This window comes from Paraphaeosphaeria sporulosa, assembly GCF_001642045.1.
Source record: "Paraphaeosphaeria sporulosa strain AP3s5-JAC2a unplaced genomic scaffold CC84scaffold_2, whole genome shotgun sequence".
NCBI classification, from domain to species: domain Eukaryota; kingdom Fungi; phylum Ascomycota; class Dothideomycetes; order Pleosporales; family Didymosphaeriaceae; genus Paraphaeosphaeria; species Paraphaeosphaeria sporulosa.
The window spans coordinates 2,703,116-2,716,366 of NW_017253361.1; the positions used below are offsets into that span (position 1 = coordinate 2,703,116).

General features: G+C 52.9%; 6 protein-coding genes across 6 annotated transcripts; 4 read left to right on the top strand and 2 right to left on the bottom strand.

Moving 5' to 3' along the window:
- Nucleotides 1-1,203: 1,203 nt before the first annotated feature.
- CC84DRAFT_1184315 (GroES-like protein) lies at nucleotides 1,204-2,367 on the top strand (the record flags this gene model as incomplete). Its single annotated transcript, XM_018180739.1, has 3 exons — nucleotides 1,204-1,380; nucleotides 1,432-1,512; nucleotides 1,564-2,367. The coding sequence occupies 3 exons, from the start codon at nucleotides 1,204-1,206 to the stop codon at nucleotides 2,365-2,367; spliced, it is 1,062 nt and encodes a 353-aa protein (XP_018040581.1).
- A 396-nt stretch (nucleotides 2,368-2,763) lies between these two features.
- Nucleotides 2,764-3,120, bottom strand: CC84DRAFT_1084440 (uncharacterized protein; the record flags this gene model as incomplete). Its single annotated transcript, XM_018174054.1, has 1 exon — nucleotides 2,764-3,120. A coding segment is annotated over one exon (357 nt), but the record flags the coding sequence as incomplete, so codon positions are not given.
- Nucleotides 3,121-3,386: 266 nt separating this feature from the next.
- On the top strand, nucleotides 3,387-5,477 carry CC84DRAFT_1084539 (ABC transporter-like protein; the record flags this gene model as incomplete). Its single annotated transcript, XM_018174057.1, has 2 exons — nucleotides 3,387-4,089; nucleotides 4,138-5,477. 2 exons carry the CDS (start codon nucleotides 3,387-3,389, stop codon nucleotides 5,475-5,477), a joined length of 2,043 nt encoding a protein of 680 aa, XP_018040583.1.
- Nucleotides 5,478-6,706: 1,229 nt separating this feature from the next.
- On the top strand, nucleotides 6,707-8,725 carry CC84DRAFT_473060 (aryl-alcohol dehydrogenase-like protein). Its single transcript, XM_018186414.1, has 4 exons — nucleotides 6,707-7,394; nucleotides 7,521-7,788; nucleotides 7,838-7,937; nucleotides 8,023-8,725. The coding sequence occupies exons 1-4, from the start codon at nucleotides 7,183-7,185 to the stop codon at nucleotides 8,595-8,597; spliced, it is 1,155 nt and encodes a 384-aa protein (XP_018040584.1). The 5' UTR covers nucleotides 6,707-7,182; the 3' UTR covers nucleotides 8,598-8,725.
- A 127-nt stretch (nucleotides 8,726-8,852) lies between these two features.
- On the bottom strand, nucleotides 8,853-9,908 carry CC84DRAFT_1184319 (RNA exonuclease 4; the record flags this gene model as incomplete). The annotated part of the gene is made up of 1 exon (XM_018180740.1): nucleotides 8,853-9,908. One exon carries the CDS (start codon nucleotides 9,906-9,908, stop codon nucleotides 8,853-8,855), a length of 1,056 nt encoding a protein of 351 aa, XP_018040585.1.
- A 280-nt stretch (nucleotides 9,909-10,188) lies between these two features.
- CC84DRAFT_1083718 (histone acetyltransferase ESA1) lies at nucleotides 10,189-11,981 on the top strand (the record flags this gene model as incomplete). Its single annotated transcript, XM_018174017.1, has 3 exons — nucleotides 10,189-10,271; nucleotides 10,326-10,353; nucleotides 10,581-11,981. The coding sequence occupies 3 exons, from the start codon at nucleotides 10,189-10,191 to the stop codon at nucleotides 11,979-11,981; spliced, it is 1,512 nt and encodes a 503-aa protein (XP_018040586.1).
- Between the last annotated feature and the right edge of the window lie 1,270 nt (nucleotides 11,982-13,251).

Here is a 13,251-nt window from a genome sequence, read left to right on the forward strand (position 1 = left end):
TAGTGAAAGGCAGCTCCCATGGTGCCGGCGCCATCCCCGCGTCCGGATCACTGATCCGCACTAGTCCTTGCTGGATCCCCACGGAGAACGGGAAGGCTGTCGGTTTTAAGGACATTCTTCGTGCCATCTCTAGGGATCTAACATGGATCTGGATCTTAATCTTGCGCCATGCTCAATTGAAGAAGGAAGAAACACTACTGTACTCGAGCCTATACGCGTATTGCTTGAGTGCTCGCCATCTTCGGAACCGTCCATGCTGCTCGTGTTGGCGGGGTCATGGAGCTGTATAGTGGGCCACGACAATCGGTCAATTTGATCTCCTACTGGGTGGGTCTCCAGCCGTGTTGTTGTAGAGTCTTTTCGGTATTGTAGTTGCGATAGCACCACACAGTGAGCAGGGGATTATACGCTTGGTCCTTGCTAGGCTGGACCACAGCGAGCTACACTAGAGATGGCCCCAGGCGCTTCCAAGGCGTACTGCACGAAAAGAAGAGCTTGCTGAGGCAGTGTGAACGTATTTTTTTTCTTCACGCTGCACTCGCTCTGCAGTGATTTTCGTCGGCCGTGGCCGAACGGAAGCCATGAAGCCTCAGCACATATCAGGTGAGATGTGCGTAGCCTCTGCCAGCCTTGCAGGGATGACGTCGCTTACCCGCCGTACCCCTGCTGTTTGTGCCATCCGCGAACCACAGGTGACCAGCTCGCGTCTGCAACCCCTACGCAACACGCCATCAACAAAGAATCGGCCCATTCTAGTCTATCACCCCACTTAGCGTAGCGGCAGACTGCACAATAGCCCTCCATCCGGTAGGAAGCGCTCGGAATTGCAGCCACGAGACATCATCCGATACCTCAGCACTCGGCCGCAGCTACGTGCACACCCCTCCGCAGGTCCACTAGAGCTTTACAGGAGCTCTAGCCAAGCCAATCGCTGTTTTGGGCAGGCCCAGCTCTCGCTCGGACTCACGGACACAGCATGTGAGCTTCCAATCGCAGCAGGGCTTCCACTTCCTGCTTGCCGGTTGGAAGGCCCGACCATTGGATGTGACTGTAGCATGCCTACCGCAGGTGTATATATACAGCCCGCACTCTGCTCCTTGTCTACATAACATCAGCTTCAGTAGCTTTCAATTGCACGTTTCCAATCAACAGCCTCATCAGCGCCTCTTCCTCCACACTTAGATTCCAACACACACCAGCACAATGGCTCCCCAAATTCCCGAGGAGCAATGGGCTCAGGTTATTGAGAAGACGGGCGCGCCCCTCCAGTACAAAAAGATCCCCGTGGCAAAGCCCGGTCCGGATGAAGTCCTCGTAAACATCAAGTACTCAGGCGTCTGCCACACCGACCTTCACGCATGGCAGGGCGACTGGCCTTTGGTACGTTCATGATCCGAAGCTATCTAACAAGACGATTAACCTCTGCGCTAGGCTACCAAGATGCCCCTTGTCGGTGGTCACGAGGGTGCTGGCATCGTCGTTGCACGCGGTGAACTCGTAGAGGATGTTCAGGTCAGCTTTACCAGGATAGCGCAGACTTTGCAGAAGCTGACAGCGAACTAGATTGGCGACCACGTTGGTATCAAGTGGCTAAACGGCTCTTGCTTTGCGTGCGATTTCTGCCAACAGAGTGACGAGCCACTGTGCCCGAAACCTCAGTTGTCAGGTTACACCGTCGACGGCACTTTCCAAGAGTATTGCATTGGAAAAGCCGCACACGTTGCTCGGATTCCTAAGGAACTTCCACTAGACGCCGTTGCACCAGTGTTGTGCGCCGGTATCACCGTCTACAAGGGCCTGAAGGAGTCTGGTGCTAAGCCCGGTCAATGGGTGGCCATCGTCGGTGCAGGTGGAGGTCTTGGTTCGCTTGCCCTACAGTATGCGAAGGCTATGGGACTCAGGGCCATTGCCATCGATACTGGTGATGAGAAGAAAGAGATGTGTATCAACCAGCTGGGTGCCGAGCACTTTGTCGATTTCTCAAAGTCCAGCAACGTGGTCAAGGACGTACAAGCTGCAACACCAGATGGTCTAGGCCCCCACGCCGTACTGCTCGTCGCAGTGAACGAGAAACCGTTTCAGCAAGCCGCCGAGTACGTCCGTCCCCGCGGTACGGTCGTCTGCATTGGTCTGCCAGCTGGTGCATATCTGAAGGCTCCCGTCTTCGAGTCAGTTGTCAAGATGATCACCATCAAGGGATCGTACGTGGGCAACCGCAAGGATTCCGCCGAAGCTATTGATTTCTTCGCAAGAGGTCTAATTAAGTCGCCATTCAAGACTGTTGGCTTGTCAGAGCTTCCCAGTGTGTACGAGAAGATGCAGAAGGGCGAGATCGTGGGCCGGTACGTCTTGGACACTTCGAAGTAGGCAGAAATGGTGCGGCTATTAATGAGCGGTTGTTGTGAACGGCCGGAGTTACGAATAGAGGTCCGTGGATGATGTGGTTTCTGGGGTGTGGAATATACAATCCCCTTCTTTTTCGACAGTCGAGATATCTATGTGAATAATCAAAGGGGTGGCAACAGTCAACACTTTGGACGCACGATTTCTTGATCGATCGTTGATGTAGCCCTGATTTCCTCATGATGTGCCTTGCTTGAAGAGTCTCCAACCGCTTACGTAGTATCTCTGCTGCCCCCTGGACTATCGCGCAGATACGCGTGCAACATCCCATACGTGCAAAAATACAAGTGATAGCAGGTTTCCGGTTGCGCCGTTGGAAAATTTGATTATATGAGACCCGCTCCATTCGAATGCATAACATCATAACTTCGTTTTGGGTATCCCGTTCGCTTCTGCCTTCCGCTGTTCGAAAATGTACCCGCTCGCAACTGGGTTCCAGCCATGCGTTGCAGCAGTTGGTATAGGGAACGGCGCTTTTCGTAGTTGCTCTGTGAAGAACACGGGGTGGCGTACGGCACTGTCGTAAACGTTCCGTGGCGGTACGAGCGGACTAGAAGAGAACGGCGGCATGGCTTCTATCTGCGATCGCGGCTTCAGCTGTGGCGCTGTCGTTGGAGTGTATCCCGGTGATTGCGGAGGCGCCGAGGGTGGGGTGACGTGCGCGGTGCGTGTCTGTTGATGTGCGTGTGATGGTCGCGCTGGCTGTTGTGGTGGCTTAAAAATGGTCAGAACAGTACACAGTCATGACAGAGAACCTACCTGAGGCCTATGTCTTTGTAAAGACGGCAACATGGTGTAGTAGTCATGTCGCATGCACGGCGATGCACATCGAGTCTCAAGATTGCTGTACCTCGGCAACAGCTCCGACGTCATGTCGCGGAGCCGGGCGTCTCTCCGCTAGGGCGAACTGTTCGTACCACTTGCGCTACCACCTGAATGAGATATCAACACCGTGACCCGCGCCAGCACATGCCAACTGCATCATGCGAAGAACTCCAGCGCTCTTCTTCGCAGCATCGAGATGTGCGCGGTTCCACACTTCTAGGAGAAAATTGTCTACGGAGCCCATAGTCCGCATCTCCAATGGAACGTTCTATCGCCGCCATCCAGCAACCAAGCCAGAGGGCCACGATGCGTCTCCAAACCCACCATTGTTCCCGGACCTGAACGTGGAACTCCCTTCATTCGCGACGCCGAACCAGCACTGGGCTATCCTGAGTTCGTCATCGACCGTCAGAACCGCGTTCCTACAGATACTAAGAGGCGAATTACTATGTTTCCCTCCTACAGCACGGTCATTTCCCTACCTTCTTAGCCCCGAGTTCGCGGCCGAGAAGCCCAAGCTACGCTCTCCGGAGCGCGCAATTGAGTATGTGGGCTTCGACGTTGAACGTCAGGCGTTCGGCGGCGCGTATCTTTCTGCCCGGTACGAAAGCCGCGTCGAAGAGACGGATTTCACGCTCGCGCAGTACTTGACCGGCATTGTCGGGATGAATCCGGGCGAAGATGTGATCAAAGAGAAGGCCATCGCAAAGGAAGTCATGTTGAAAGTTGTGAGAGATCTGGAGCTTGAGAGGTTCTTCGATAGGCCCGTGAGCACGCTGAGCAATGGGCAGAGTCGGAGAGCGAGGATCGGGAAGGCGTTATTGGCGAGGCCGGAGGTGCTGTGCTTGGATGCACCTTTCAGTAAGTGGAAAAATCAATGTTCTGGTTCGGATGCTGATATCATCCTAGTTGGCCTCGATCCGTTCGTCTCGCAGCATATATCCGAAGTGTTGCATAGGCTGGCTGAAGCCAATGCACCTAGAATCGTACTCTCATTGAGACCGCAGGATGTCATCCCCGAATGGATCACGCATATCGTGTATGCTGGTGAGGATGGAAAGGTTCAAGCTCTAGGGCAGAAGGAGGACGTTTTTCAGTACCTGAAACAGCAGTACGAAGATATCGAGAAGTCTATAATTGCGCGCAGCGGTAAAGGCCATGAACTCGACCCCAAGCTAGTAGAGCTGCGGGAGGTTGGGAAACATCTTTCTGAGAAAGGTGACTTCGAAACAAGCTCCACGGAAGAGCGAGACCTCTCAAGCGGACCGGTGCTGAGCCGGGACGGGTTCGAAAAAATCGACACGTCGGCGGCTACTATTGGAGAACCCATCGTTGAGATGGAAGGTGTACGGATCAAATACGGCCCCAACTCCGTTCTAGGCGACTGGCAACAAGACGTTGACGGCGAGCGGAAAGAGGGACTTTGGATGAACATACACCGGGGCCAACGTTGGGGCATCTTTGGTGCCAACGGATCTGGGAAGACCACTCTGTTGAGTCTGGTCACTTCAGACCACCCTCAAACATACTCTGCACCCGTGAAGCTCTTCCAGCGCTCTCGGCTGCCCTCTCCCGGTGTTCCAGGGATCACCATCTTCGACATCCAATCCCAAATGGGCCACTCCTCACCCGAAGTGCACGCCCTCTTCCCAAAGAAACTCTCCGTGCGGCATACACTAGAGTGCGCTTGGAGCGACACACCCATTACAAAGCCCAGGCTCGACGCTGACGCTTCCAAACGCGTGGACGCATGCCTCCGTTGGTTCGAGGGAGAACTCAACCCCAAGCTCACAGCTGGTCAAACTCCAAGTGGGAATCTTGACTGGGCGACCGACGTCTACTTTGGCGAGCTATCCTTCTCCGCTCAACGAATCGCCCTCTTTCTCCGCGCTACCATCCGCAATTCCTCCATCGTCATACTTGATGAGGCATTCTCCGGAATGGACGATCTCGCGCGCGATAAATGCCTCCTCTTCTTGTCGCATGGGCAGAGCATGAAATTGCATTACACCGATGCTGGTCCGAAACCGGTAGAAAGCGAGCTCAGGAAAAAGGGAGAGGTTGTAGTGCTGGGGCTACAGGAGCATCAGGCACTCCTGTGTGTCAGCCATTCGCGGCAGGAAGTGCCCGGCTGTGTCAGGGAATGGGTGTGTCTAGCGGAGCAAGGGATGGGGCAGCCGAGATTCGGGCGCTGGGATGGCCCGCTGGAGCTGGCGACGAGTAGGTGGAATGAAATCTGGCGGAGATAAATGTGTAGGATGAATGCGACGAACTGAGAGTGGACGCACGGATAGAAATATGGAAGGATAAGATGGAGTACATGTCCTATGGCTCGTTCTGCATCGATGCCGATCCCAAAGTTTTCCGCATCAATTTGGAGTACATACGATGCCCAACTTTATACCCCTTCCTGTGGACCGCGAGAAGGGTTTTGATCATGTTCTATGAAACAAGGTCCTGGCAAGAACAAACTACTGATGATGTTTAGAATATCTAAAGAAATGGCTAATCGCCAAGGAGTATCTGCAAGGTATCAGAAACAGGCATACACACCGAGATAACGGCTGCCGAGGACCGAATCTTTGACAAAGAACCCGCCTCAGGGTGATTGGGAGGCCGTATTCTGGTCAGCAAGGATAGTGGAGGACAGAATCGAATTTCTTAGTACTTCCTTTAGCGACGCAGATGACACTACTTGGAGGTGCCCAGAAGGGCTTGATCATCCTGAAGACCTCAAGACGTGTATTGCAAGAGACTGCTTCGAGAAAGATGGATATGAGGAGCTCCCAGAACTTCGCGATATCGATCCGGGCAAGAAAGTTACAAGGAGTCTGGTGGTCCAATGGAAGGTCGCTAGAATCGATCCCAGTATCTTTTACCCGTTTATGAAGTACTAGACTTGAAATCTCTATCATCTCCGCTACAATAAATTTTAAGAATTTACAATTATATTTTTTAGCGAAGCTGCCTGGTTTGATTTTAGCAGTACAACTGTTTAACATGCCTCGTTTTAGTACCTACATGCCAGGTGGAGGGCTCGGCTCGTTTAATTACAGCACTGCTCTAAAAGCTTGGGAATTAGGGCTCTTTGCGTCGTCGTCGTCGTCTATCAAGGCCTGTCACTAGCTTCGGCACCGCGTAATATACATCGACGCACAAGTCCAGGGTTACTCTTCTAAGTCACTCGCGGTGCATCCGCTGCTGTGCCGACACATTAGGACAACGTTTCCTAGGGGCTTGCTCAGGGTTTCTATGATAAAGTATGGATAGCTCACAGCTCAATGTTCCTACATACTTATTCCTCCTTCCTGCGCATCTTGAGAGAGCCAGCCACGTTCTGGATCATGCAATCTGGTCCATGAAATGGTACTTCGGAAATGTCTGTATTCTTGGGTTTTCAATGGTTCTGGTCTGCGTTACAATAGGGTTTTCTTGATCGAACGGTAAATGCTAGTAGTTAGCTTAATACAGCCATTAATAAATTCTGACAAGCTACTTTCCTTGTGCAAATGCAAGTAATCACGCTTACTCCTTCGCGCGGGCGACCGTCCGATAGACAGAACCAACCTTCATAATCTCTCCTGACAAGTTCTACTCTGCGGAAACACGAAACTCAAAATCCGAACACAGTACTCTTTGCGTTCACGGCAATAAGGTAGGTGACTCGGGGCATCGGAGTTAAGCCTAAACGCCTCACCTATCCCGGTATGCCCCTCCGACCTCTACCGTTTGCTCCTCCCTGACTGCCGACTTTTCTCGGGATTTGCACGCTTCGCGACTCAGTCGAAAGCTATGAGCGTACCCCACAATGATGTAGCGGACCAATTCGCATGAAAGATCGTCATGCGTGCGCGTATAAATACTTGAGGGGCACCACGAATACGTGCTCTAAGAAATTCCAATAGAAGCATCGTCAAACTACAGACCAACCAAAACAAACTCTACCATTTCCAGATGTCTCTCTTCGGAGCTCCTCCTCAAGCCAAGTCGCTCCTCGATTGGCACCGCGTGCTTTCCCCCAATGCCGGCGTCCGCGTCTCGCCGCTATGCCTCGGAGCCATGAACTTTGGCGATGCGTGGGAGCAGGGAATGGGAAAGTGCGACAAGAAGACTACCTTTGAGATTCTGGATTTCTTCCACGAGCAAGGCGGGAATTTTATCGACACGTAAGAAGCCTCCAACATAGCGTACAATGCCCTGGTGGAGTCGTGATGTGGGGTGACTTCATACGCCCCACACTCTCCAACTCTTCCCCAACGCCCTCGCCAGCATGCAGCTAATCTTCGATCCAGAGCAAACAACTATCAAAACGAAGAATCCGAGACCTGGCTTGGCGAATGGATGAAAGAGCGCAATGTCCGCCACGAAATTGTACTTGCCACAAAGTTCACAACCACCTTCCCCGATCCCACAAAGTCGACGCCCCGCCAGCGCATCAATTTCGCGGGTAACAGCACAAAGAGTCTCCATGTCTCCCTTGAGGCGAGTCTTAAGAAGCTTCAGACTGATTACATAGATCTGCTGTATGTGCATTGGTGGGATTTCACGACTAGCATACCGGTAAGCGGCAACTCATATGGATGCATTATGCACATCTGACGTGCAGCAGGAGCTGATGCAGAGCCTCAACCACATGGTACAGCGCGGGAAGGTGCTATATCTGGGTGTGAGCGATACGCCGGCCTGGGTTGTGAGCAAGGCCAATCAATGTACGTTTTTCCTTTTCCTACTACCACGCCCGTTCGCGATGCGCCATGTATACCACCAGGATCATCGATCTAATGACATCCACAGACGCCCGCGACCACGGCCTCCGACCATTCAGCGTCTACCAGGGGCGCTGGTCGGCCGCAGAACGCGACTTCGAGCGCGAAATCATCCCCATGGCGCGCGAAGAAGGCATGGCGCTGTGCCCGTGGGGCGCCCTCGGCGGCGGCAACTTTACGGTGCAGGACAAAGAAAAGGCTGGCGAGCAAGGCCGGAACTTCCGCCCGCAGACCGAAAACCAGAAGCGCGTCTCCGAGAAGCTTGCCACGGTTGCCAAGGCAAAGAACACGCTCATTACGAGCGTCGCGCTGGCGTATGTGATGCACAAGACGCCGTACGTGGTGCCGATTGTGGGCGGTAGGAAGGTGGACCATCTCAAGGGAAATATCGAGGCGTTAGGACTACAGTTGAGCGAGGAGGAGATTGATGATATTGACTCGGCGATTGACTTCGATGTTGGGTTCCCGATGAGCTTCTTGTTTGAGTTTGGTGGAGCGAAGTACAAGACCAGTATGGGCCCGAGCGACGTTGGGTTGCTCAAGTTTGCTGGACCGCTGGACAACCACCCTCACCCGCAGCCGGTGAAGCCGCATGGCCTATAAGTGGAAGAGAGAATCTAAGCTGGAGGATGAAGAAGATTGAGGATCCGTCGATGTCAAGCCTTAAAGCCGTGTTCAGCAAGTTTGATGGATTGGCTCGAGAGAATTTAGCTCGCTATCTACATAGGGTATCGTAACTTCAGGTTATCGTACCTAACATTTGCTGCTCAAGGAATAAAAGCCCACAAGGGAATAAAGGCCCACCCGTATGTACCAGCCCCAGTATATACAACACAATACTTCAAACAAATCCGAGGACTAGTTTCTCTTCTTCTTTTTCTTCTTGGGCTTGTTCTTGCGCTTGTTCGACTCGTCAGCTCCGACTTCGACCTCAACGCCCGTAGCGCCGACGCTGATGTTTCCGTATCTCTCCCGCACCTCCAGATCGAAACCTTCCTTCTCCAGGCGGAAAAGCGCCATGGTTGCCCTTGCATCCTCGACCGAGCTGTGCGCTCCCACCTGTATCTCGACTCCCAGCAGTTTCTCGGCAAGGATCTTCAGCGAGGGCGTCCGACCGGGTATCTGGGCGAGTTCGCGGAACTTGGAGTACTTGGAAGTGTCTCGTATGTAGCGCTTGTCGTGCTTTAGGATGAGTACGTCCAGATCGTTCTTGACAGCATGGCCGACGAGAATGCGCCCTGCGAGAAGGATCTTGAGATCGGCCTGAACTTCCTTGAAAGGTCGCGCGACATCCTTCCGAAGGTGCCTGGGCTCAATGCCGGACACATCGGTGCGGTAGTCGGTGACGGTCACCTTCTCCGGTATCTGCACGTACGAATCGTAGATCTGGTGGCCATGGTAGTTCACCACGGATACTCTTGCCAGCGCAGAGTCTTTCTTGGGCTCGGGGCCTATTCCGACCATCTCGCAGTCCAGCGCAATGTACTTTGCGGGCAAAGCCTTCTCGGCGACGCCTTCGTTCTCGATGTCGGGGAAGTCGGCGGACGGAGTCAGTACGGAAATGGATTCGGCTGCTCGTTTGGAGGAGGCGAGGAGGCTCGAGTGCTTGAGCGAGGGCATCGACACGCTGCGCGACAGCGACTTGGGTTCATGCTGCTTGATCGAGGCGCCGACGGCGGCTGGTTCCTCCATTTTCTGCCGTTTCCGCTGCCTGTATGCGACCTTCTTCACTGCTCCGCTTGGAGACTGGGTCGCACGCGCCTCGGACGTCTTGCCAGACCGCTTGCGCTTCAACAACGGCTTGTCTGCGTCTGCAGGCTGTGCGGTGATGGCCTCGGCGGCTTTTGAAGCCTGCAGTCTCTTCTGCAGGACCCTCCAGTTACTGGACAGATTGGGTAGGTCGATTGGCGCCATGTCCGTGTCACCTGCACAGCATATCGGGGGGTGTCTGTTCGTTGTTGGGCTTTGCGGCGTTTGAAGCCTTGGACATGGTCCCCGCTCGCGCATTCCGCAACAAAAAGTTAAGACCGCAGGCCCGAGCGCCCCGCATGTGATAGGCTGCCGCCACCGCCGCCGCCATCGCCAACCTTTGCCGCCGCGTCGCGACAGCAGCACGCCTCCGACAAAAGCGACGCCAACACCCCCCAACGCGATCCATAATTTGCGATACTTGAGGACACGGCTGCGCATAGCTATGGCGCCCCGCGAAAATTCTCACGAGCCCTCTGGCACGCCTGTGCCGGTGGAAACGGGATATGCCACCCTCGCGCAGCTGAGGTACGTGCGGCACGGCTGCAAGTAGTCGGGAGATGAATACTGATGCGTTTGCAGGGTTGGCGTGAAGGCTTTCGTAGAAAAAGTGAGTAACTGGAAACGCGCGCCGTGACCGCCTCGCCTAGATGCTACGGGTGCGAACACCATATGCATTCCCCAGCATCATCACATGGGGAACATCTGATCCTCCCTTCCTTCCTTCCTTTCTTTCTTTCTTTCTTTCCCTCTGGTGATCAGTCTAGCCCCCATAGATCTTTTCAAAGTTCAGACCATGCATCACCAGCGCAGTCTTCATAATCTAACAATCAGCAGGATGGCGAGAAGCGCAAGGCGGAAATCCTAATGATCCAGACCAGAAGGGGAGAACCGAAATTTTACGTCCATTACGAAGAGTTCAATAAGCGTCTCGATGAATGGGTGAACGCGGATCGCATCGACCTCGCTCGCGAGGTCGAGTGGCCCGCCCCTGAGAAACCCGACAAGAAGAAGTCTTCTTCCAACAAGAATGAGAAGACAACCTCAAAGGCAGACCAGAAGAATCTCAAGCGCTCTCGGAGCAAGCTCGACCGTGAGCTATCCATCGCATCCGAGTCATCTAGCAGCAATATCCCAGGAAAAGCACAGCGACCTACCAAGGCAAGTGGAAAGGAAAACCAAGAGCTGCTCGTCACTACTGAGATCACCGATGGCACGACGCCCAAGCCCGAAGATGAAGAGATGGACCTCGTGGATGTACAGGACGCGGCTGCCGCCGCCAAAGCTGTGCCCGATCAGGCCTACTCCCGTGAAGACGAGATCGAAAAATTGCGCACCTCAGGCTCCATGACGCAGAACCAGACAGAGATCGCTCGCGTTCGAAACATCGAGAAAGTCCAAATGGGCAAGTACGAAATCGAGCCATGGTACTTCTCCCCGTATCCAATCGACTTCGTTGACGTCGACATGGTCTACATCTGCGAGTTCTGTCTAAACTACTACGGCGACGTAACGCAGTTTGAGCGACACCGCTCAAAATGCACACTGCTCCACCCACCGGGCAACGAGATATACCGCGATGACTACGTTTCCTTCTTCGAGATAGACGGTCGGAGGCAACGTACCTGGTGTCGTAATCTCTGTCTCCTGTCAAAGCTCTTCCTCGATCACAAGACCTTGTACTATGATGTCGACCCTTTCCTCTTCTATTGCATGGCCACTCGGGACGAGCACGGCTGCCACCTCGTAGGCTATTTCTCCAAAGAAAAAGAATCCGCTGAAGGCTACAACGTCGCCTGTATCCTCACACTCCCACAATACCAACGAAAAGGCTTCGGCAAGCTCCTCATCGACTTCTCCTACCTGCTCTCCAAGCGCGAAGGCAAGCTCGGCTCTCCCGAAAAGCCTTTGTCTGATCTCGGGCTACTGGGTTATCGTGCCTACTGGCAAGAAATCATAGTAGACCTGCTCATGGACGGGAGGGCGGAAGCGAATATCGAGGATCTTGGGGCGCAGACAGCTATGACCACGAACGACGTGCTGCACACGCTACAGAATCTGAACATGCTGAGGTATAGCAAGAATGCGCATGTGGTTGTGCTGACGGATGCGGTCGTGGAAGCGAGAGAGAGGCAGAAGGCGAAGGAAAAGATCAAAGGAAGGAGAGTGATTGACCCGGAACGGTTGAGCTGGAAGCCGCCAGTTTTCTCGGCGGCGAGCCGCACTTGGAACTGGTAAGGGAGTTCGTTATGGGGTAATTGACGTGTATGATATTTGGATCGGAGTTACGGGCGTTCGGAGCGATACGCTGGATACCCCCATTGCCCAATATATTCATAAGTTGCGATCATACCAGCTTCGTTTTTGCAGGATTGTTCGCCAGAAAATGTGTGGTGTCGTTGTATTGATTTCGAGGTGTCTAAAACTCGTACTCTTTAGATGATACAGTGGAGTTTCCACACGTTCGGCCGATCGAGGAAAGTTGTCCACTTGTTTGTGTGTTCATAACACGACATCTTCACTGCGGGTTGCCTTAGGCATCTGGGTAAAGTCGAAGGTTACCTAAAGCCGACCAGAAGTTTTCAGCTGGCAGTAGAAACTTACACCGTCCGATTACCAGGATGAATGGGACCGAATTCATCGTATACCCAGTATACAAGGCATCAATTGGCGGTGACGGAAGGGCGGGTATTTTGCGAGGCTGATGGTGCGCCTGAATACCTACTTTATACTATAACTTCTATTAGGCACCCATCGTTTGATGTCTTCACGCAACATCAAACATGTTCAAGTCGCCGAAGTCGAAGATACACGTCTGTCGAAACTATTTGAATAGCAGCTTTCCATTCTCTGAACCGTACTCACGGTCATTCCGTATTAGAATACGACGCTCGGTAGACATGTGTGGAGCTCCATATCTGACAACCCAACATGGAACTCGATCTTCAGACATTCTCTTCAATCGTGTATATCAAGTTGCCGAAACGTGACTATTCGAATGCCTTAATAAGACTGTTCTACGACGTAAGCCAGACTAAGCTACATCTTGCGAGCTCGTAGATGGTCAAATTCGTATCTTGAGCCCCCCGCAAAGAGAGTGTCCCCTTACTTACATTAGAAGCTGTTTCCAGGTTTTCGCAGTAGCAAAGTAATGCCAGAACCATAAAGTTTGCCTTAGCAAGACTGCCATAAGACCTCATTCCCAAAAGACTTGAGCTGCGTTGGCGAAGTCGACGTCACAGATTGAACACGAGTTGGTAACACTACACTCTGCTCCAGATACTCAACTGAACACCATCATAAACAGTAGGAAAATGCATATAAACTCAATCCGTCATTGAGATGAGTCGTGAAAGTGTAAGGCTTGGAAGTCCATGTCGAAACCATACAATCAAAAATAAGGCTCTGAGCCTTAGACTGATTCGTAGATTTACACATGCAGTTACATGGGTCAAATTTGAGATAGATCGTAAGAAAGAGAAGAATCTTTCCACGGCTCGCAAAGTCA